The 22,929-nt window shown below is 42.2% G+C and overlaps 5 protein-coding genes and 1 long non-coding RNA gene across 24 annotated transcripts; 2 read left to right on the forward strand and 4 right to left on the reverse strand.

The window, feature by feature from the left end:
* Positions 1–36: 36 nt before the first annotated feature.
* prkar2ab (protein kinase, cAMP-dependent, regulatory, type II, alpha, B) lies at positions 37–3,708 on the reverse strand. Its single transcript, XM_085923608.1, has 10 exons — positions 3,453–3,708; positions 3,344–3,379; positions 3,110–3,252; positions 2,797–2,903; positions 2,569–2,722; positions 2,396–2,497; positions 2,100–2,174; positions 1,960–2,025; positions 1,327–1,465; positions 37–161 (listed from the first exon to the last, which is right to left on the reverse strand). Exons 1-10 carry the CDS (start codon positions 3,706–3,708, stop codon positions 37–39), a joined length of 1,203 nt encoding a protein of 400 aa, XP_085779734.1.
* ndufaf3 (NADH:ubiquinone oxidoreductase complex assembly factor) lies at positions 212–16,818 on the forward strand. Of its 12 annotated transcripts, none has more exons than XM_085923615.1 (7): positions 212–780; positions 12,513–12,598; positions 12,863–15,266; positions 15,606–15,801; positions 15,886–15,952; positions 16,029–16,129; positions 16,245–16,803. In XM_085923615.1, exons 3-7 carry the CDS (start codon positions 15,178–15,180, stop codon positions 16,350–16,352), a joined length of 561 nt encoding a protein of 186 aa, XP_085779741.1. In that variant the 5' UTR covers positions 212–780; positions 12,513–12,598; positions 12,863–15,177; the 3' UTR covers positions 16,353–16,803. The 12 variants fall into 12 exon arrangements, with proteins under 12 accessions (XP_085779741.1, XP_085779744.1, XP_085779747.1 ...); XM_085923618.1 differs by having other exon boundaries at positions 13,802–15,266; XM_085923621.1 differs by lacking the exon at positions 12,513–12,598 and having other exon boundaries at positions 14,028–14,081; positions 15,119–15,266.
* slc25a20 (solute carrier family 25 member 20) lies at positions 3,816–7,256 on the reverse strand. Of its 2 annotated transcripts, none has more exons than XM_085923609.1 (10): positions 7,107–7,256; positions 6,907–7,023; positions 6,514–6,606; positions 6,280–6,407; positions 6,109–6,199; positions 5,782–5,899; positions 5,629–5,701; positions 5,432–5,541; positions 5,226–5,350; positions 3,816–5,016 (listed from the first exon to the last, which is right to left on the reverse strand). In XM_085923609.1, the coding sequence occupies exons 2-10, from the start codon at positions 7,009–7,011 to the stop codon at positions 4,954–4,956; spliced, it is 906 nt and encodes a 301-aa protein (XP_085779735.1). In that variant the 5' UTR covers positions 7,012–7,023; positions 7,107–7,256; the 3' UTR covers positions 3,816–4,953. The 2 variants fall into 2 exon arrangements, with proteins under 2 accessions (XP_085779735.1, XP_085779736.1); XM_085923610.1 differs by having other exon boundaries at positions 6,907–7,020; positions 7,107–7,251.
* Positions 7,596–14,886, reverse strand: nckipsd (NCK interacting protein with SH3 domain). The gene is made up of 13 exons (XM_085923607.1): positions 14,509–14,886; positions 13,486–13,598; positions 12,856–13,060; positions 12,483–12,558; positions 11,739–12,238; positions 11,030–11,200; positions 10,270–10,356; positions 10,047–10,185; positions 9,889–9,969; positions 9,589–9,717; positions 9,390–9,479; positions 9,143–9,315; positions 7,596–8,910 (listed from the first exon to the last, which is right to left on the reverse strand). Exons 1-13 carry the CDS (start codon positions 14,677–14,679, stop codon positions 8,686–8,688), a joined length of 2,160 nt encoding a protein of 719 aa, XP_085779733.1. The 5' UTR covers positions 14,680–14,886; the 3' UTR covers positions 7,596–8,685.
* A 1,205-nt stretch (positions 16,819–18,023) lies between the features above and the next one.
* On the forward strand, positions 18,024–20,780 carry LOC147049302 (uncharacterized). 5 transcript variants are annotated; one of them, XM_085925181.1, is made up of 14 exons: positions 18,024–18,094; positions 18,608–18,726; positions 18,783–18,923; positions 19,006–19,038; positions 19,136–19,175; positions 19,354–19,406; positions 19,500–19,555; positions 19,628–19,716; positions 19,792–19,870; positions 19,951–20,022; positions 20,084–20,184; positions 20,236–20,364; positions 20,428–20,537; positions 20,612–20,780. In XM_085925181.1, the coding sequence occupies exons 5-11, from the start codon at positions 19,162–19,164 to the stop codon at positions 20,168–20,170; spliced, it is 450 nt and encodes a 149-aa protein (XP_085781307.1). In that variant the 5' UTR covers positions 18,024–18,094; positions 18,608–18,726; positions 18,783–18,923; positions 19,006–19,038; positions 19,136–19,161; the 3' UTR covers positions 20,171–20,184; positions 20,236–20,364; positions 20,428–20,537; positions 20,612–20,780. The 5 variants fall into 5 exon arrangements, 1 of the variants encoding a protein (XP_085781307.1); XR_015067650.1 differs by lacking the exon at positions 18,024–18,094 and adding an exon at positions 19,240–19,290 and having other exon boundaries at positions 18,650–18,726; positions 19,951–20,184; positions 20,250–20,537; XR_015067652.1 differs by lacking the exon at positions 18,024–18,094 and adding an exon at positions 19,240–19,290 and having other exon boundaries at positions 18,650–18,726; positions 19,797–19,870; positions 19,951–20,184; positions 20,250–20,537.
* LOC147049303 (uncharacterized) lies at positions 19,022–22,770 on the reverse strand. 3 transcript variants are annotated; one of them, XR_015067656.1, is made up of 5 exons: positions 22,427–22,770; positions 20,595–20,756; positions 20,152–20,181; positions 19,760–20,017; positions 19,022–19,678 (listed from the first exon to the last, which is right to left on the reverse strand). It is a non-coding gene; the product is annotated as an uncharacterized LOC147049303 (long non-coding RNA). The 3 variants fall into 3 exon arrangements; XR_015067655.1 differs by having other exon boundaries at positions 19,024–19,678; positions 19,760–20,178; XR_015067654.1 differs by having other exon boundaries at positions 19,024–19,678; positions 19,760–20,181.
* Between the last annotated feature and the right edge of the window lie 159 nt (positions 22,771–22,929).

Here is a 22,929-nt window from a genome sequence, read left to right on the forward strand (position 1 = left end):
GAAATGGTGGGGGGGGGGGAAACTATACAGTATATGCTAGTGTTTTAAATCCACGCTAGAGCCAAACAATGCCACAAGCTGGTCTTCATATTGAGAGATGTTCCTCTTCATGATCTCCTTGCAAGGGCCCAGCAAGCGCTCAAATGCTTGGACGTCAATCACTGCAACAAAAAGTAATTCCATGTTTTTATCAACTTCGCTTGAGTTCAATATGGTATTTTCGTCAAACGCGCATGCGCGTAAGGTGAAATCCCGCAAAGGAGGAGGGGCAAACCCATCCGAGAAAACAATTAGTGTTAATTTCCCTCTCAAAATGGCGGGGCGGAAATGCACAGGTAAACGAAAATATAATATAAGCCATTCTGCCTGATATGTCAAACGTCATTAGCTCATTTCAAATCTTCAGCGTCAGTTCACTTCATGCTAAAATCGATAAGGACTTTCCAAAAAAGACTGAATTTCGCAAGCGCAAGTTGGACACTTTGAAAAGTCAGACAGAAAACCAGGTCCAGTTTTTTCCCAAAAATTACGAAGCACTCAGAGACTGTCACGCTTGCATCGTATCAAGTGGCTTGGAACATTCCACGGGCTAGCTAAAAAGCCATACAATGAAGGAGTGTTCGTGAAATCTTGTCTCCTGAAAACGACAAACTAAAACGAATGGTATCAGACATCCAACTAAAAGAAATGCTTCGAGTAGCAACAACGGAATACAAACCAGATTTGAAGAGGATTCTTCAAGGCAAGGAATGCCAGAAGTCGCACTAAGCAACATCTATAGTAAGTGAAAAAAACGCTATTGTAAATTATTATGTTTTTGTTTGTGGATTTTGTTGAATTGAGAGTTTGTGTGTGTGAGACAGTGCACACAATGTTCATTGTTGAAAATGTGGTCTTGTAGAAGTCAATTTCTGTCATTATCATGTATGTGCGTGACATGATAATGTCACACATTAAATTTGGCTGAGGTGTGTGTGTGTGTGTGTAGACAGTGCACACAATGTTCATCGTTGAAAATGTGGTCTTTGGTATATGGTCTTAGTATTGTAGGAGTCCATTTCTGTCATGTTGGTGCGTGACATGATAATGTCACAATATATTTGGCTGAGCAGAGGTGTGTGTGTGAGTGTGTGTAAGAGGAAGGGATGTGGTGATGTTAATGTGTGCTCATGTGTATGATGTGGCTCTTTGTGGTAACAGTAAAAAAATGTGGCTCTTAGTCTCTGACTGGTTGGCCACCCTTGTAGCAGAGTAAGGTAAACAGGTAAACCTGATGAATAAAAGGAAAGGTCAGTAGCTTGATGTTAAATAAATAAAAAAAATTACCTAAACATTTAGTTTCTCCAACAGCATAAACAGATGCGGCCCGAGGTTTGTTGTTGACAAGTGCGAGTTCCCCAAAGTATTGTCCTCGAGAGCAACGGGCCACTTCGACCTCCGCGTCGTCCTGCTGGCCTGCTTTTGTCTAGTTTTGGAAAACGCAAGTTTTGACGTATTATTACAGAGGTCATACTTTGTGCTTTGATGACAAAGTTCAGATTCAAATACTGAAGTGAATGTAAAAAGTAACATTGAGTATCTGAATTGCTCAACAAGAAAAACTCTACAGTAAACATGCAAAATTGTCACTTAGATGCTATTTGTTAGCACATCTGTGGCATTTCCCATGATTTGTTGGTGTTAGCATTAAGCTAGCAGACAGGAAGTTGTTTTAAACACAGGTGTGTTTGTTTATGGTGGCAGTAAACAGCTTGAAGCCTCTTTTGTAAAGAAATGCTCGCAAATTCTGGGCCACGACTCAAAGCAAAAATCGTATCTTGAAACATTCAAATCGAATCATAATCGTATCTCACTATGTACTTTGCCAAACCACAAATGACTACACAATCTAATTATGCTATATTGATGACGTATTTGTACTTTCCATACATGAAGTACACAAAAACTAATCAGACTTACTTTGCTTTTGATCATAATCCTTACTTGTCCTGATTCCACCATGTAGAAACAGTCGGCCTCGTCTCCCTGTGGCCACGCGAGTGACAACACTTTTAGTCCATTTAAACGGATTCGTTGCAATTTCACATCATGTATGTTACCTGCGCTATAATACGCTCTCCATCTTTGAAAGATCGTGCTGCTAAAACATCCACAATCTTCATCCTTTCCGAGAGCTGTTAGACATGAAGCACATGAAGTCATACAATCCGAATTCTGAAGAAAATGTCAAAAGTTGCACAAAGGACACAAATAATATCTATCATATGATCAAACTTGTCACCTTAAATGTCAACGTAGATGTTATTCATTTGCATATCTATGTCATATTCCATTAGCATGAAGATGGCATCGTTAGAAATGCAGTAATCGCGTTCCTAGAGTTTGTCATACAAACCTCCAGAGACTTCAGAAGAGGAACACACTCAACAAAGGCCTCATACATCCTCCTCTTCTTTGCGTTATTTTTCACAATCAGTCTGTGGAAGGTGGCTCGGTCCTGCAAGAGCACAAAAGCAAAAACATTCATTTCTTGTTACACTTTACAAAGTGCAAGCAGAAATAGCTCACCAGGCCCCACAAGGCGCCTTCCTGTGTCGCCACAATTGTGGCAGCTCGCGGCGTGTTGTACATGAGAGCCAGCTCGCCAAAACTGCCCTTGTTGTCATACTGGCCCACGCACACGCTCACACCTTCTTTCGCCACAAGTATATTGTAAACACCCCTGGTAGGAGACAAAACTACATCGTACAAGTTTTTATTTATTTCTAATCATAAATATAGAAACCATTCATTCACCTCTCTATGACATAGAAATTATCTCCATCATCTCCTTGGTCTATGATGTGCTCCTGAGGTTTGACCTGCACCTCGAACATTGCATCCAAAACCTCTGAGAACTGCTCCTAAAGGACACAAGATTGATTAGCAAAATGATTGCACGTAATCAATACTCTCACACACAAATAGGTTGCGTTGTTTTTCTAACCGGGTTGCTCATGTGGTTTTTGAGTTGTTTCATAAGATGACCATTGACTTACTCAACTTATTATTAATAATAACATCTAAAGTTAATATAACCATGTTTTTTTTTGTTGTTGTTGTCAACCACCTGCTCCAGTGTCTTAAAGAGTAAAATATCCTTGCAGGCATCCTGAAGCCTGCGACGCTGCTCGTCCGTTTTAGGGTGCACAACTCGAGGCTCAGGCTGGTCATCGTCATTGTCGTCGTCAGGGTTGTAGGGCTCTGCGCAAACTGCACTCGCAGGTTAAAGACAATTGAAAAAACAAAAAAACATGCCCTTAATGGTAAGTCTTTAGAATCGGACAACATACAGTTTACAGACCTGAAACTCTGCGGTTGCATTTACCAGTGGTGGGTTCTGCAGACAAGCGTACACACGTTTATTATAAATTTATCAAAGTACTCCGGTAGTAGCCTACTGTAATACTCACTAACAGGCTTCTCCTCCTCCTCTTTCTCATCCTGGGTACTCTCGGTCTCATCAGAGTTTGTTGCAAAAGTGACCCCTTTCCGTCCAGCTTTGCTGCCCCGCTTCTTCACCGTCTTGTCATTCTTTTGGTTCTCCAAAATGTGCGTAAAATGCTGCACGGCAAATTCCACCAAGTCTGCTGGCCTATTGCGAAGAACCTGCACCGTGTACCCCTGAAGCAGCTCCTTCAGACCTGCCGGAATCTCGTAATTGCTCATCTTTGAGGTTTAGAGGCTATCCAAAGGTTTCATGTGTTGTTCTCATAAAACAAAGCATCAGACGAGCCCGCTCCCCCTCGCCCCCAAATGATCACACACGGACTCCATTCTGTTCGTCACATTCACTTTATTGATTTTATTATTGAACCCAGGCTGTTGGAAAGTATCGACCTAAACTTTTCCCTGCTCACTGGACAGATCCCAGTGAAACAAAAGGCCAAAGGAAATGACACAATTCTTTTTTGGACTTTACGTACGCACGGCAAGTTAACTACACAGTCTACAATTGCACTAAAGTCCCAGCCGACATACGAGTACTGCTGAGACATTGACGCAAACGTGAGGGCACGGTACAAAAACAAATGCACCTTTTTCCCTGATATGTTCACATAAGGCAGAGAGGTAAGGCACAAAATATCCAGCTCACTCCATCACTGCCTTCTATTCAAAAAAATGCCCCAAAAAACAAAACACCGCAGAAGAAAATAAACATTTAAAAACAGGAGTGAGACTATTTCCTCATATAGTGGCTAGAGAGATTTTTCAATACATTTACATACATTTTCCTGGTCAACTATGAATAAAATAAAGAATTCATTAATATATATTTTAGATGTGGTTTTTAATGGACTCTCGTTTCAACTTGCTAATATCTCAAACTGAATTGTAGATATCATGAATGGAATTACAATTACTCAAAAACATTGTTGACATCTACAATGTTCATTACGAATAATTAAAGACATGATTAATAGACCTTTCCACACAACCGACAATGTAGTTAGGGTCACAATTATTTCATCATATCATAAATATTATTTGATCAAAATGTTACACACATATGAATCAAATCTTGGGTACAGTAGAAAGACCTCCTTGACAACCACATAGTGGCAACCAGGAAAAGTCTACTTGCTTTGGTAGGTGCTACTGTTTTGTTTAGCAACTGGGTCCTTTAATGCCTGTATGCCTAAGATCTAAGTTAAAAACAGTTGCTACCAATCTTACCAAAAGGGAGGAGTTATGGAGAAGAGCATATTCATAGTTTCAAGTAAATGACAAACACTAATTAACTGAGACACAGCATCCATCAGAATGGGGCCACTATTTGAGGAAATGAGATTTGCTCCAAAACCCACTTCCACAGTTCCCAGACAAAATCGAGTAGAGAATTGGAAATCAGTGAAAAATTATAAAGTCCTAGTGTGTGTGTTTGTGTACTACTTAATGCTAAGAGTGATTCCTTCACATGTTGGGTGCCAGCCAGTTCAGGAATTTCATTGCGAGTTCGAATCCTAAGAAGCAAGCCTGCGGACACAAACAGAATAAAGGTTTTATTAGAGTGACTTAGAGTCTAAATCAACTACACACGTTGCTCAATTGAATTAAATGGTAAAAAAATATATATTAAATGTCACAATTGACTGAATCGAACTGTCTGCCACACTTTGAGAATTATTGCAATACACACGTATTTTGATGAATATGTCAAAAAATAATAATAATTTGATACTCACAGCATTTGCAGGAAAAGCTCGAAGCATGACAGCATTGAAACCTTTATATAAGGAGCCAATGCCTTCTTCTCGGATCAGCTCACGTAGAACATCCCGGACTCCATTGGGATACTTTCCTTCGGGCGCTATAGTGATTGGCACAAACAAAATATTTGAAGAAGAAAAAAAAAAACACTCTCCGGAGGATATTTTAAACTGGCGTGTACCTGTTTGGAAACGAGACTTGAGCACATCGGGGGGGATGGCCACGGCCCAGTTAAAGATTCCTGCCATCCCTCCGGCGAACAGCACGCTGGGAATGCTGAGTTCGTTATGACTAGGCGGGTGTGAGGGAAGGAGACAGAGAGAACAGGTTGGGCTTCCGTCTCATTTATAGCAAATGAGCTGACGTTTGAGCCCTCACCTCTTTCCTGCCGGTGTGAGAAGATTCTTCAACCACTCGTAGGACATGAAGTACATGCCGCTTGCAGGAACGTCTGAATCACACACATACACAAGTCAATATGAATGTACACCCGCTGGCAAAACTGAATCGGAAGTCAAAATAAAGCGGCACCTCTCATGAGAGTCAGCGCAGTGCCTTTGTAGATTCCTCTGATGCCCGACTCCTTGTAGAGCTGTTTGACACAGTCCATCGCCCCGGCGTACTTCACATCCCCAGACGAAGCCTGGATCTTCACACATTTATCAAACTACGATTTAAAATGTGATTTTCAGAGCGCTTCTATTTTTGAAGCTATTTTCTCTTTTCTGTAAGGCAACTCAAGCATGACTTTGGCACCACCTGGTGGGTGTATGATCTATCTCTCCAAGATGATGTATTTTCCTTTATTTGTATGTGTCTGCTCACAAATAAATAAGAGATCAGGAAGAAGAAGCTAACCTGCAGTAGACATTTGATTCGTTCGCCAGGAGTCATGATGGCCGTGGTGAAGATGCCAGACAACATGCCTGCAGCGAACAGTTGTGGATACCTGTCGAGGCAGGGAAGAGAAATTGTCCCCCTCAGTGCTGGCAACTACCAAAGTACCACAGATGCAGAGCAGTGACCTACGTGAGGACATCAGCGGGGCTTTTCTGTTGCAGTTTCTTGCCCAAACCAAAGCCAAAGAAACAGACAGCAAACATGGGGGTGACTCCGATAATGGGGGCTGCCATGCCTTTGTATAGTCCTTTTACTCCCTGCAAAAATGAGCATAGTATGCACAGGAAGACATTTTTTGAAATACACCTGATACTTTATGCTTCTGACATAAAGAAGGGATTTAAACTCCAGATAAAGTTTTACCTCTTGAGCTAAGGTCTTTTTGAAGCAATCAATTGTACCCTTATAGAGGAGGCTCTCTCCTGGTTTGGCCTTTGGTTGAGTCTGGAGACGCACCTGAGGGAAGAAAAATAAACAAATACATCTCAGAAGTGCACTTGCGTTTGATTGACAGGTGTAGAAGTTGGTGGAAGGGTGTGAATTTGATGCCTTGGTATTCATTGGGAACTGCTCCAGTAATCATGTCACAATTACAGTCATTAATACTATGCAAAGTCTGCAAGTGTGCTGGGATGAGATGTGCACGTGAATGTGGGTCAAGGTACAGCTCTATTTCTTAGCAGCATAAACATTTGTAGCTAAATGAAAGCTGCCAGTCACGGAGGGATTATTTTGCCTCATGCACACACGATTTACTTTGATAGTATCGAGGGGGTGACCCGCAAAGACGAGGCAGACTCCACCGAAACCGCCAGCGAAGAAGTTCTTCATTGGGCTGATCGGCTGCGGCTGTTTTGACATTGTGACTTTCTGCTATGAAGAAAAAACACAAAGACTGTTAGAATGTGAGGATAATTCTACATGCAGTAACACAAAGGAGAAGAACATATGCTCACCTAGTCGGACGCAGCTACGAAAGGAATCTATGGCAATTGAGTAGCTTTCTAACCGCTGGACCTTTCACCCACATATGGACCCGGACGGATTTGGCTGTAACACACAGCAAATCCAGTGCGGTAGTGTTTGTTGTCCGGCGTAACCACTGTTTACTTGCGCTCTTGTTTGAATCAATCTTCAACATTCCTTCACATATACTGTATATGATTATTTTCTTCCATTTTTAAATGTGAATAAATTATTTCATTCAGTAACTGAAGCAATGCAATTCTGTAATGATTACAATTAAAATGATTGTAGACCTATTGCAAATTATTATAGGGATTTCTAAATGAGGCCATGAAAACCAATCGTTTTTTTAACACCCCAATTCTTATTGTTATTCATGGTTTGTGTTTTTGATTTAAAATATATATTTTCAATGAGAACATTAGACTTTTATGGATGTATTTTTTAAAAAACATGACTATTACAACAACTTTCACTTTTAAAAATAACTTTATTAGTTTCTTTTACAATGATATTTTAGTTAAGGAAGGGGAGATGTTCTCTCTCACATTGGCTATAAACAAACACAACTGATAAATGGATCTCGTAACACAATACAAAAAAATATCAGATATCACTTCAGGATTATGTTTAGCGTTTAAGAGATATTTCCAGACAATTAAACCATGTCACAGACATCTATTAACATGTAATATGAAGACCTAATGACAACACAATGTAAATAAACCAAGAATATTTCTTTCTGTTAAATTATTAGATATGATTTTCAGTAGATACTAAATGGAACGCAGCAGCGTTTTCTCAAGACATTAATTGTAGGACATCATCTAAAGCTACAAAGCTCCATTGCAGGTTAATTGCATTGTGGATTAATACGCTGTATTTTCTTAAGCCATTACGTCACTGACCCTGATGCTTGAAGAGCTTTGTATAAATCAGCACACAAGACAAGTTACTTTGCTAAAAGCAAATGTGTCAAGAGCACTCAACCTGTTTATCCTGTTCTTCTTTATTTCAATGGTGTTTGAAATAATGAAGTGCCTTGGGCTTGGGTTGGGTAAAGTATGCAGTCAGTTTTATATATATAGATATATGTTGTAAGGAAAATACTGCTCTGAGCACATTCTAATTACATGGCACTATTGCAACTAGTTGAAACTTGAGTGCATTTTGGTTAGAATGACCTACATTTTTTCTGATACGTTAATAGAAGAATAGTACGCATTTATTGAAGCTAATTATTGCTCACAAGTCAAACAGCATGTTATTTTGGCCTCTATTTCGGTATCTCAAGCTATTACCTCGCTGTTTTTTGTGCATTTGTCATGTTTTTTCCCCCCCCTCATTCAATTATCAAAACACACCATTCTCAAAGAAAATAGATCAATTCTACCACATCCCATGCATGCTGCAGCAGTGGACAACAAGTCCAAGGAAACACTGGCATATAAGTGATTGCGTCTCTCTGGATTAAGGGCATCACTTTTCCCAACCAGTTTGATATGCGTGATACTGAATAGGGCCCTAGAATGTAATACTTGACTTTTGGCGGCAGCTATACTGCTCTGGTTAGTATTGACCCATGCTGATCTGCGGGAACTCCTTGTAGATCTGCTGCACAATGAGCTTATCCATCTGTTTGGCCGTCGCGCTCCCTTCGTCTTCCCCGGGGTCTTCCTCCTCCCTGAGAATCCTTTGCAACGCCCCCTGCAGGTCTGAGAGCCGGTGCTGATGCTCCAGGTAATCCGTCGAGCGTACGATGGAGTGCATGAGGGAGAGGTACTCCATGCGGAGCTTTGGATGGAGATAGTGAAGAAGAGAAAAGTAGTGGAAACTATTTACAGGGAAATACCATTTCTTAAACCCCTTCATTTAACCCAACAGTGCCATCAAGCGGAGTCAAAAAGTACAAAAACTGGTTCGTGAAGCAAATTTGAAGCTTCATCTTCGTTTAACAATTTTTTGATACAAGTAGGCCAGGTAATCATCAAAGTGATCCTAAGCATTAAGTGATTCCCTTGCTTACCTTGTCTCCAGGTGAAAGGTCAGAGATCTGCCGCACCGCTATGTCAATCATCACCATCATGTCGGTGCGGTAAAAGATATCGGCCGTCTCTCGACTGGCTAAAACATCTTGCAGGAACTTGAGCACGGCGTGCGGTGCGGGCGGCAAGTGCTTGAACATACACACAGGGTCGTCTGCGGAGTAGCGAACATACAGTGATGGAGATGCGCAAGACAGGAAGACAGATAGGTGTGCAACAATCAGGCACCTCCTCGGTTGAGAAGTAGCAGCACTTTCTCGGTCAGAATCTTGACGTTCTTCTTCCTCAACTGCTGCATGATGATGTTGTTGCTCGGCACTGCGTGTGACAAAGACATGCCGGGAAATGAGTCAGAGAAAAGTCGAATCTGTTCCGTGGGCTGTGTAGACGCGATGGTATGGTTTTCTCTCTCTCTGTCGGCGGTCACCTGTGTGGTGCAGGTTGAAGGCCAGCAGCAGGTTGAGGAAGAGATCGGGCAGCTGCTCGGTTGGGTCGGAGGGATGTCCGTCCTCCACCACATCCAGGAGGAACTGAACAAAGTCGCCGTTCAAGTGTTCTGAATGCGGTGAGGGAGAGGAGAGGACCATGTCAAAAAGACAACAGGCACGTGCTTTACATTTTTAAATTTGTATATGACTAGTATTATAAATGTTGGGTCACAGTAACTATAATACTTTTCTTGTCATGTACTAAGTTGCATTATGCTTCTCATTACCAAGAGTCTTACCATAGTGGTGATATGGCACCTGTTCCCCCATTGAGAAAATCATAGTGAGTACCAAAGCTGTGTAACACATCTTCTGGTGCTCTGAGCAAAAAAACAGACAACACATAAGAGCAATGAATATGCCGATGCAACAAATCACCAAAGAAAGAATCACCCACCTTGCGTGTCAGTTTGTAAGTCCCTGGCGAGTTCCATAGGGAGGATGGAGTTGAGGAGGGTGGAGATAAGAGAAGCATCCAAGCTACACATGGCGCCAAACACTTTGAGCAGCAGCAGCCGTAAAGACACACGAAGCTCCTGCACGGGTCATGTGATAGTGACCGTGATGACCAATTTTTCACTCATGGTTCTCAAAGATGATTTTTAAAAGATTATCCTTACCATCTGATAATAGGAAACCAGGGAGAGCACATTCTCATAATTATCGGACTTGCACATCCTCTTACACACTTCGGGATCTGCATCAGTCTAAAAAAACAGACACAAATTGTATTTGTATCAACAATAATACATAGATAGCGCTTTCTTCCCTTTCCTCTGTAATCTGTTCCCTGGATGCCCTCCACGAACACACCAGGGGATCTTCGGGTGCATGAAAAGCTCATCTGAGCAGCCCAGCTTGATTGTGGGTTTTAGTCGGTCGGGAAAAATGCCAACCTAAAAGATTTGGCAGGCTGTCAAGTTGACTGAGTCAGTCTTTAATAACATGGTCGGATCTGTAAACTGGCCTGTCTGATCCCATCAGACATGTCTGGTATTTCCGGCAGGATCTGGATCGGAGTGCTGTGTGCGGATTATAAATTCATCCGACTGAAACTCTTTCATTACGCTCGCTGTGCGAGGAAAAATAATTGTGTCAACAGTGAACTAGCTTCGCCGGGCACTGCACTTCACCAGGAAAACACCATCTCTGCTCTGTCAATTTGAAATAATTTCCCGGTTTTAAGAAGTGGTTTAATAAAAACACACACAACCGATTAATCAATGAATAAAAAAATGATCGCCAAATCGATTATTGAAATTATCATTAGTTGCAGTTCTACTTATCACAATAACTTGCAATATGCAAGCAATTACTCTATTGCCATAAAGTTACTCAGCAGTATAAGAGTAAGTTTCTATCACAGTTCATCCGTCTTACCAGTATCTTGAGGAGCTCCTCGAGGTAGCACGCAATGAGGGCGTGGTCTTCGTGGAGTGCCCAACTGCGCTGCTGGGAGTCGTCCCGGTGGCGGGTCAAGTCCCCGAAGATGACTTCCAGCCGCTGCTCGTCGTGACACAGCTGACCTCGTGGCAGGGCAGCGCCGAGATCCTGCAACAATATCAGATGTGGTCACATGATGTGGACATCAACTACATGTTGTATGGTTATAGCAACCCAACATTGGCTTTTCAATGTCCATTTAGCTTAATGCTAACAAACAACGTAAATTACCAAAGAACAAAAAGCATTGGTGAAATGATGAGATATTGGAGACCAAATGTTGAAGCAACACATGTAGACAGATAATATAACAATACTAAAATTGCATATATTCTTTATCATCTGTGAAGAACAACTGATATTCGTGTGGCTAAAGTAAATATCCTCTTAATATGTTCGAGTTGTAATGTGTTGTGGATATGTACGATCTCGTAACATCTTGTTCCCTTGGAACCGCAGGTGACAAATATTTAAGCCTTGGCGGAGGTCAAGCGTTTCATGTATCAAGTTCGACACAGTAAACGAGTGAATGACATGATAAAGGCCGCCCCGACATTCTCACAGCTAAAAGCGGCTTCAGCTGACATTCTAAACGGCCGCAGCATTCTCTTTTGAGCGCACGTGGCGCAAAGAAAACAAGTCTAACCTTGCTCTCCACCAGCGACAGGAGAACATGCTCCAGGGCGGAGGAGGAATGAGGCAGGGTGGTCTGCAGGTGGCCCACCACCACCCCGACAGCCACTCGCGACAGCTCGTAACTTAGGCCCGTGTTCTTCCGCACCAGTTCGATCAGCTCGGGCCCGATGGTCGGGGGAACCGGCTCGGCGGAAGCGGGGCTGTCGGGGTGGTTTTCGGCTATCGACGGCGGGGCGACCGGCCACTCGCTCTCTGGAGGCTCTTCCTCTGTCACGGGGGTCTGCGGGGGCTGCGGGGCCGGGCTCTTCTTGGCCGGGGCTGACTGAGCAGTGGGCTCGGATGGAGCTGCGGCGGGCTTGACGCGGGACGGTATAGGGGGAGGTGGTGTGCTGGAAACACTCGGGAGGCTGACGTCGGAGGACGACGCAGACTCTAAAGAGGTGCTGCTGATTGTAAGGGAGGGGACCGGGGACGGCGGGAGAGAAGTCAATCTGGAAGGGATGTCTGGCTCTGCAGAAAAAAGCCAGCTCCAGTTAGACAACTGTACAATGAGTATAAATAAATATAAGAAAAAAATATATCATAAAATAATACAAATAAAACAATCAGAACATTTTACATGTATAAAACGACATTTCTAATTATACAGCAAACGTCCTGCATTTATTAAAAAAAAAAAAAATAATTCAGTCGGACTCATCCTGATTATTCTAATACGATGACCGGTGACAAATCCACGCCACCGCCTACTGACCTGGACGCCGGCTGTTGCGTTGTTTTTCAGGAGGGGGCGGCGTGATTGGAGCCGCGCGGCGAGGCTGCGGGGGCACCTGCATGGAGGGATGCGGGCGAGTGTGAACAAACACAAAAGTGAGAATTCAGTCATATATTTCAACAAACATGCTTGCAAATACATTGAACCAGGTAGTGATAGGACATTGTGATTTCCTCAGAATTGTGCACAAGGCATTATTTGAAATCAAGGATTGCATGTTGATATGGACTAGGACTCCTGTTGTTGTTTGTATGCTGTTTTGTTGTTGTCATTTCCAGAAACATTGGAACATGATGTCAACATCCGCTTTTGCGAAAGAGCAATCGTAAGAAAAAAGTAACATTGATGTCACCTGATAGAAACCCGGCTCTCCACCCATGTTGTTCACACTTCCCGATAAGGGGACGCCTCCCTGTCTTCCGTGCTCTCGATGAAGGCCATTGGGCAGCGGAGGAGTTTGGCTGAGAGAGATTTCACTGTTGGATGCTGGGAGACCTTGCGAGTGTCCTGATATGCTCCGCCGTGCAAGCGTCTCCTTTCTGTGATGGATCAACTTTCTACAATAGAAGATGTGCACATTTGTTTATTTGTACTACCCCTATCTCTAAAAGATATATTTTTGGTTTCAATTGAATTCCACAGGTTATAAATCACATCAATGGAGAGAAATGTTTTATCTTGGGTCTTATTTTTAATGTCCCAAAAACCTTGAGCAGGGGTGTGTAGACTTTTTATAGCCACTTTCGTACTATGGACTAAAGGGTCAATACTGGAAGAGATTATTTCAATTCACATTCTTTCTCATTAGAAATTTATTTTAGGAATAAGCAAATTGACCTTATCCTTAACCTGTTGCTTCTGATTTTTTATTTTTTTTTGTGATGTCACATTCTCAGTTTCTTTCCTTGACATTTTGGCCTGTCCGGATGTCCCATTTCTAAACAAGCGCATAGAACTGAAGGAAATGGAAATTTCTACTCACTGGAGAACATCCCGCTGTTCCAGATTATATTTGCCTCCATTCTTTAAGGCAACATTGTGGATGCCTTCAATGGCTCTGTCAATGGACTGTAACACTTCATCCTGCTCTGGAGCCTGGTGGATAGAAAGACAAAGCAAAGAAAAAGAAAATGAGGAGCTGTAGGAATGAAATATTTACTCATGCTTGCATAAAACTTTAAACACAACAGAGCAAAATGATTGCCCATGGCTGTGTACTGTGCATGTGTGAGTTTGTTTGAGACCGGAGGAAAGAGAAACTGGGTCGGTTATCTAACAAAAAGCAGCCTTTCTTTCAGACTGTGTCACACATGCTCAGCAAGACTCCCAATTGGATGTGGCGGAAGCATTCATTCCTGAGTGGCGCAGGTCACATGCCGGGACTCGTTCACCGATGAATGCATCCCTGGAACACCGATTGTATGGAAAACGTGAAAATTAGGAAAAGGAGGCTACTCGGTTGAGATATACAGATGAAATGATGACTTAAAAAAATGTTACAATCATCCTTTTTTTTTTTTACAGTCCTCGCCCTGTTAGAGCTGCGGCTGAGTTGGAGCCCATCCCAGCTGACTTGGGGTGAGAGGAAACAAACAGTAGTTCTCAAAAGTTCTTCATCTATTCTAACTCTTTGTTTTCAGTTATTTCATGATACTTTGTGGCACTTTTAAATACAACCAATTTTAAAGCCGACTTGTGGTATCTAATAGGAGCATCAATAATAATGGCATATTTCCCCACATTTTACAAATATGACATGTTTCCAATTAATTCCACCATATATTACCTATACATGCATATTACAATACTGCACGTGTACCTATACTTTATTTCAAATGTTGTACTCTTATTTATAATAGGCAGATGTCTAACCATTGCAATTTTACTGCGCATTTATAACCATAGCCGCCTCAAAAAGTAGTCCCGATGCATCCTAACCAGTACGCCAGGGGCATCTTTTCTTCATTCACCAGATTTCTCCTGACGATGGGGACGGAGCGTTTACCTGAACCTTTTCGATGTACGACGAGGGGATATAGCCGGTCTCCCCCGAGCTGCAGCGTGAGCCCAACCACCAGTGTTTGTTGCTCCTCTCCAGGATTAGGAAGCTCTCTCCGGCCGCGAAGTGCAGCGAGTTGGGCTCCGCTGATCGGAAGGCGTACAGGGAGCGGTACATGTTGATCAGTACTTGGACGCCACGAAAAGAAGCCGAGCAGAAGGGGGGGAAGCTTTAAGTGTGGCGATAACAAGTCCCTGAAGGGGAATAAGTGACCTTTTGGAGGTGTTTTTAAAGAGGCTACGAAGGAAGCATTGCCCCGGTGGGTCCCTGCTGTCTATTTACAATGCAGCTCAGATCTGATCACCTGACCTGAGACTCTTACCGTTCGATGTCGCTAGAGGGTGCTATTGAGATCAGAAACGCCCCTAGTCCTACTAGTCAAAAGCAGATATATTCGTCTTTTTAATTGTTTTATTTGTGGACCTAAGCAGTAGTACAGCATACACAGATCAATGTGTATCGTCCTTATATTATTAAAAACTGAATCCATATTTTATGACTGTACTTTATAGCTAAAAACATCACGTGAATTGATCGATTAGTTTCCCTTACACAGTACTGGAACAGATCTGCGCCACGGTCCCACACTGATTATCGTCCCCCGCTGCTGTAAACATGGCCGGTTTGGTGTGTGCCAAAATCCTCCTTCAGAGATCATCATCAAGGTTAATCTTGTCCTGCAGAACAACACCGGTTTCCCTCAGGTACAGTGGTATTTATTCAAACAATTTCATCAAGATTTAAGGCACACGGGAGGAAGAATTAATTCAACGAGGTCATTTGTTAGTCGCCTGCGGAACCTTGTCACGTTGTTATAAAACTTCCCAATGATTATGAAAAAAAAATCCTTAGATATAGATATATAGATAGATATGATATTTGGCGATTTTAGGGTAACAAAACCCCCCCCCCATTTGTTTCTGAAAGTTGTTATAAAATCCTGATTTATTTATCATGCTAACCTAAAGTAGCGACTGATGGAATATCATTACAAGATTGTTCTGATGTGTGAAATTGGGCTGTTGTCACCACATTTCTTGCAGTCCATTTCTGTCCCGGGGTCACCGTTTGGGCCCCAGTGATGACGAGATGTATCAGCGTACCACAGTGTCTGTTATGAAGAGGGAGCCAGGAAGCGGCATCATGATCTACAGCTACAGCCCCCAAGGATTCAACATTGATGGCAACAAAGTGTTTGGCCCCTGCGCATTGCTCCCTCCTTCCATCCTGCAGTGGAAGGTAAACTAAAATCACTTTACTCTTTGTTAGACATATCTAATATACATAATATCGTCAATATGAAAAAGATTTAATACTTTACAGGTGGGGAATTCTAAAGATATCACAGAAGAAAGTGTGGCACTTTTCCATATGATTGTACCCCACATAGGTAACAATTCAGGTTTTTTACTTAACAAGTTCTCCTAAAAGGCTGTGTCATCATGTGTCCTATTTTACTTTTGTAGAGATTCTCGTCCTGGGCACGGGTGCACGACTCGAACGTATTCATCCGTCCGTTCTGGCTCTTCTTAAGCGCAAAGGCATCGCTGTGGAGGTGCAAGACACGGTAAAGATCGGCACAGCGGTGCAGGAAGTTAAGATGTGTGTGTGTGTGTTGTGGATAGACATTAGTAGATTTTGTAACCAAATAATCTTTCCATCCCTGCTGTTTTGTTTTTCAGCCCAACGCTTGTGCCACTTTTAATTTCCTGATCAGTGAAAACAGGATAGCAGCCGCTGGTCTTATCCCTCCGTCCACTAGCACAGCACTGGAGGTGAAGAAAGACTAGGTAGCCTTGCGGGAAGAGTAGTTGGACAATGGAGATTCATGAAACCTCTTCAGCATGTGTCATCCTTTAGTCACCAAGATTTCTAAAGGAAAAGTCACCAGACAGCCATCATCTGAAGATAAAAAAACAAAACAAAAACATGATGAACTGAAATGACACAGCTTGAAAAATCTTGGTCGGTTGAACATTTGCAAGACACCACTACTACTGGCACTATATGTAACTTTCTGCTTGTACATAAACCACATATTATGTTTATAAATTATACATTTGAACATGTTGTGTGTGTGTGAGAATTAGAATTTAGAGGGTTGTTTAAGTTTTTATAGTGGCTTAAAAGCATCGGAAGGGTTCATTCATTTATTCATTCTACATATAACAAAAATATAACTCGGGCTATTCATTCAATTTCCAAATGAGCCATCACTTTAAACATCTCTGATCATTAGTTAATATCCGCAATAACTGTCATAATTGTACATATTTGGGGGGGGGGGGGGCATCCTTTAATTTTCCCATGGTTCGCTTCAAGATTTATATTAACCAGTCCACTAGATGGCGGTAATGTATTTTTGTGCTAGTTTCCAAACGCCGTTCTAATCAAACAAGAAGCAGTGATGTTACGTCATTAGTGATGTGCATTCCAGTTGTTTCAAGTGAACTGAATCTTGAGAATCAGTTCACTCAAAATCGAATCGTCACACACAGAGATCCTTTGTTTTTATTTTTTAATAAATCAAATAATCAAAAATCATGGTCAAAGCTTCACGGAAAGTGGAAAGTGCCACACCCACCCTCACTTTCTGATTGGCTGTTGGATATGTGACGTCACTCGGACACTCTATTAGGTACACCGCCACTTTCAGGTGTACCTAACATCAGGCCACTTCATTAGGGAAAAAGTTTAAGTGAAAGTGAAAAGTGCCACACCCGCCCTCACCCCCACTTTCTGATAGGCTGTTTGATCTGTGAAGTCACCCGGACACTCTATTAGGTACACCGCCATCTTCAGGTGTACCTAATAACAGGCCACTTTATTAGGGAAAAAGTTTAAGTGAAAAGTGCCACACTTTAACTTTACCCGGTGATCGGGAGAGCATGGTTCGCGCCCTACACGAAGCAGACTTTGAGCTAAAGTTAGTTAAAATTAGTGTAAGACTGCGGTTCATGCTTTATGAAGCGGTCCATGTAACGACGCCAAGATAGCAGTGTCCCCATTCACTCCTATGTAACACAGCGTAAAACGAATGTCTATTTTTCCTTGACCAGACGGCCTCTATGTACAATACACTACATAATAAAAAAGGCCAATTTCCCCGGCAAAATGGTAGAATGGTTTATAACTTTACCCGATGTTCGGGAGAGCATGGTTCGAGTCCCACACAAAGCGGACTTTGAGCTTAAGTTTGAATAGAGTGTTGCTCGAACTCGCTTCCACCGCTCATGAGGCCAAGATTTTAAGCACTCACTACATTGACTGCTTTGTTGAAAATTGGTAATACATTTTTATCTAAGCAATTTGACATTTTAAAGAACACTACCTCAAAAAAAAGGGTCGAGTCCCGCTGGGAAAATTGCAGAATGGTTTTTAACTTTACCCGGTGTTCGGGAGAGCATGGTTCGAGCCCCACACGAAGCAGACTTTGAGCTCAAGTTTGCATAGTGTAAAACTCGAACTCGGTTCTCCCGAACATAAGGCAAAAGTCTTATGCACTACACTATCAAGTGTTCTGGATAAAAAGGTGATTTACTAACTTAATCTTCAAATTTCGAAATATATATACATAAGATACATACTATGACTACATAAGAAAACTCAGAAAATTTCCAACGTCAAACTGGCTGAACGGTTAGTGACTTGGGTTAGTGTCCAGCCATCTCGAGTTCGAGACTTGTTCTTTGCAGCTTTTGCAAATCAAATAGAGCGACGCATAAGATTCGAACGCGCCTCTCCCAAACTGAAGAGAAAAGCTTTAACCACTCGGCCACTCGAGATCTTAGACAACTTGGTCAAGTGTTTATAATTGAAGGTTACTCTGAACCGTTCTTTTCATGAAGATAGCTTCATGATTTAGGATAATACAAAATATTCTTAGCGATGTATCCAACTGGAAATGGTCGAGGGGATCTCACCATTGACTCCGAAACTTGCGGTGCTGGTTTGAGGCCAGGATCCTCCAACGCTTCATCATTGCAGTTTCTGACACCTTTTTTTTTTTCTATTTTTTTTCTTCTAATGACGTCATCACAAAAAGAGTATAAAAGGCGTCAAGAACGCGACGTCGCTCATTCTTCCACTCACCTCTGACAGTGAGCGCCACGCTGCTCTGGTCCACCTGCAACGCCAGCCGCACTCTCTTCCAGAAATGACAAGGTGGGTATTTAACATTTGTTAATCTTTTAAAACTAACTGCTTTTGCTCTCTTTCAGCGTCAAATTGCACTTTGGGCGTGCTTCCATCTTGCAATCTAAAAAGTTTGCAGAAGCTAGCGTTGGCAGTTAGCGTCTTCAACGACCACCAAAACTCATTTATTTGGCGTGCAACGCAACAATTGAAGCATTTAACGGTGGGTAAGTACATCAACATTTGTAAAACCCAAGCACGCACCGTATGGAAAGAGCACTAACGCCGTTTTTTTGCACAAACATTTAGCAACGTCTGGACGACAGCGCCGTTTGACCGAAGGTAAGTAGACAAAGGAGCGTTTGCATAAAGCCGCCAGAGAATTACTGAAGAAGCTATTTCGATGCATTCGTGTTAATTTTCCATTTTCTGTCCGCAGGTGCATATCCTTAAAACGAGCCCGTCATGGCCGACTTTCTGTGAGTTTTATAATCGACTCTTTCAATCGACTACTTCTAATTGTCTTCTCATTTCTGTTCACAGGCCTGCTTCTGAAACAGAGGGAGCAGATTGACTGCAAAAATATTTTTAATGGCAAGCAATCATATATCAAATTAACTAAATCAAGCATTTGTTCATTTTTCTTTTTGTCTGCAGGAGCCAAGATGACCGACTTGCAGTCCTCGCATGGCTTCATGAGACACTTGCAGGTCTAGTCTTGCTCAACACGTTGCCAAGCTCAATTTGCATGTTAGGCTGAAAATGTAAAAGCAGAATGGTTGTAACGTTACCGTGTCTTTCAGACAGCAAGCTGTGGTTGGAGAGACGTCTGACCGGCGCTGCCCTCCATTCCTCACTGGTGAAACACCCACGCTTCCAAATGTTTGACACGCGTCAAACATTTCAGCATGTTCTTTCTTTTGTCCGTTAGGTGGTGCTAAAGGACCTAGTTTCTGCAGCATGGATCTTCAAGGTTATGAACCTGTGGCATAATCAACCTCTTGTCCGACGTGCTGACAGGTGACAATTTACTACAAACTTGGCATTGTTTAAAAGAACTTACCTGCTTTTTTTTATGCCTCCCTATTCCTGCAGAGCAGTCTCCAGTAAGGATACAGTTGGAAAATCTGCCACCTGCTGGCCAAAGGAACCAGCCCTCCAAAACCATGCAGAGGTTCCTCAAGGCAGCCTCCATTTTCAGAGTTGATGTACTAACAGGCAGCTTGAAGTCTCCCTCGTTTGTGTTGTGTGCAGGTGTCTACCCTGGAGTCTAAACATTTCAGGAACTCTGCCTGTGCACCAACAACTGGCTGCTTCCAGTCTACAGTTAAACAAAAGCAGTAAACTTAAATGGAGTTGTTGTTTCAATGTTCCTTTTTCTTTACAGGCAGAGGTGACAAATCCTGGTCCACAATGTGCAAAGCCTGCCACAGTTTCTCCTGTGAGCTCATTCACCTGGATCGATGCTGCCTGAAGAGCCCTCTGCTGGTAAGAGAAGGAAATGACATTTTAGCAAACATGTTTCAAAATTTGAATCAGTTGTTTTTGTCCAGTGTGGAGCACCATCAAGTACCTGCTTGCAGCGGAAACTGAGGACCAGAGCAAAGCTGCATACCAGCAGCACTTTGATTTTCTTGTTACTTACTCAGCTCTAAGACAACCTGAGAAGTGAGGCACTTTATATGCTCCTTATCTTTATTCCAATATTTTTTTCCTTCTATTTTCTGACAGGCAGCAAGGAACAAAATGAAATGCCTCAGTCATGCAGCAAGGAACAAATCAGATTCCTGGTCATGCAGCTTGCAATACTTGGTACCATGAAGAACACTACTTGCGCACTGGTATGTTTCATGTCAAAACATTTTCTGCACTAAACGTTGACTTAGCTTTTTACTTACCAATCTCTTTGTCTCAGGTCCAGGCATGGAGTAACACTCATCCCCCTGACCGACCACTCGTCTCTCTGGCTGACAATTTCACCACTCGTTCTTCTGGCCGACCACTTGGCAACGAGCAGACTGCCATCCAACTTGTTACTTTGTTGTGATTGAATGTTTACTCTGCAAAAGAAATAAAGCTTTATTACAAATAACACAAACTTTAAACTCTTCTTTTTCATACATCACAACATAAACTTTGAAACAAAAAGAAAAAAAAATATTTTCATTCAAAAAAAATTTTTTTTTCCCCATCCAAAAAAATTTAAGGATTTTTTTTTTTTTTTTTTTTTCTGGTGAATTTTTTTGAGAAATGGGGCGGAATCAAGACTGGAAAACTGCTTCCTGATTGGCTGAGAGCGCTAAAATGGGGTGGAGCAATAAGAATGAAAGGCTGTGGTTGGTTGAAAAGTGGGCGTGAATATGCAAATGAGGTGCTTTGTGATTGGTCAAATCTTAAGTAGGCGTGGTCTCATTAAAACGAAGCAATCTGATTGGTTGGATGTGCAAATCCTGCATTCTGATTGGCTGTCGAAAGGTGGGCGTGGTTATGCAAATTAGGTGACGAGACGTGATTGGCCAGGCTGAATTTGGGCAGAGGTAGGAGGCGGGCAAAGTGGCACTTAGGTTTTGGAAGGTTCTTTTCAGCTTTGAGTTGAATGTTTGCCTTCAGCCACTGAACAGAGCCAAGTGTTTGACTGCTTCTCTCTGTCTCCACATGACTCAAAGTGACTGCAATTGTACAATTGCATCACTTGGACTCATGTGGAGACAGAGAGAAGCAGTTAAAGACTTGGCTCTGTTGCAGTGACGCTCACCTCAAGGCTGAAAACTTGTGTCCATAGTAGTGGACACTTAGGTTTTGGAAGTGGCCAACTCAAAACTTCAAACAGTACTTTGCCAATGCAGTGACCACCAAGCATGAAAGACTTCAAATGAGCAAATTTGCTCATAAATCACAAAGACTCACATTCCACTTGAACAATTTATTGAATAGAAAAGCAATTTGAAAAGGCCCTGTCTGCCTGCATGGAAGCAGCTTGATGAGCTCGCTCAGGTACGATGTCACTTCTCGTGGCAGGCACTAGGGGAAAGGTGAGCACATGCAAACAGTGCAAACATCTCTCACTGGGAGAAAACCTAAGTGCCAGGTACTGCACAGTACCACCACCACCACAACCACCACTCACTTTTGGACACATTTTTCCATGACACTGACGCAAACCAACTTAGTTAAATACATGTTTCTGACTAACTTGGTTTGCATCAATGTCATGAAAAAACACATCCAGACGAGTGTGATGATGATATTGTGCAGTACCTGGCACTTGGCTTTTGTGAGAGATGTCAGCTGCTTGCATGTGCTCACCTTCTCCCTGGCCGTGCCATGACAAGATGACATCGCACATCAGCTCTTCAAGCACATAACACTACCAACTAACTAACACCATTTTTTTTTTGGGATTGATATCTTTTTTTAGATTCAAGTCATAATTTTAGAAGAACAAAGTGGTACACTTTCACTTCAACTATGATGAAAATGATACTTTTTAAGTTCAAATGCAAGTACATTTTTCAAAACTAGACTTCTTACATTGACATGTAACTTGAATCATTGTAGAGCAATTCTTTTGTTTGTTTTCACTGTGGCCCAAATAATCATCAGGACATTATTCATTTGGGAAATGACCAATTAAAATGTCCTTTGATAACATTTTGGAATATTTGAAGTCATACATGACATTTCAACCTTCTACATTGAAGATTAGGAGGCAAACAAAATGGGTAGGTACCTTTTGGAGATATGCAGATTGACGACCAGCAGCCGACGTAGAGCCTCCAGTCTTCAAGTTTGGACATGGAAAAACTGAGAAAATCAACGTTCAAGTCAAACGCTGATTGATTGACAGCCGAGTGAGTGCTACTTGTGGGTGTGTTAGCTAATGCTCCACCTCGTTTCACGAGAGCCAGCGAGTTTCCACTGACCTAACGACTAACAAATATTCTCCCCCTTCAGGTCATTGTTTACATGAACGCATTTACATACATACAGTAAATCCAGAGCTTGGAAAAACTTGACATTACTCGCTCGAAAGTCCAAATGGTAACAACCTGAAGAGCTAGCTGCTCGCTGAAGGGGAAGTGTACGGTAGCCGAGAAAGCTCAATTCAAGTCACACAAAAGCGCTTCTTTGGCAATTTGCACAAAAGACACTCCCACATCATGCATACGACGCTAGATTCAAGATTCAAGAGTATTTATTCGCCATGTTTCAGCGTGCCAAACAAGGAATTTG

The sequence above is a fragment of the Syngnathus leptorhynchus genome, chromosome 11 (genome assembly GCF_054491065.1).
Source record: "Syngnathus leptorhynchus isolate UIUO chromosome 11, UIUO_Slep, whole genome shotgun sequence".
Taxonomy (NCBI): domain Eukaryota; kingdom Metazoa; phylum Chordata; class Actinopteri; order Syngnathiformes; family Syngnathidae; genus Syngnathus; species Syngnathus leptorhynchus.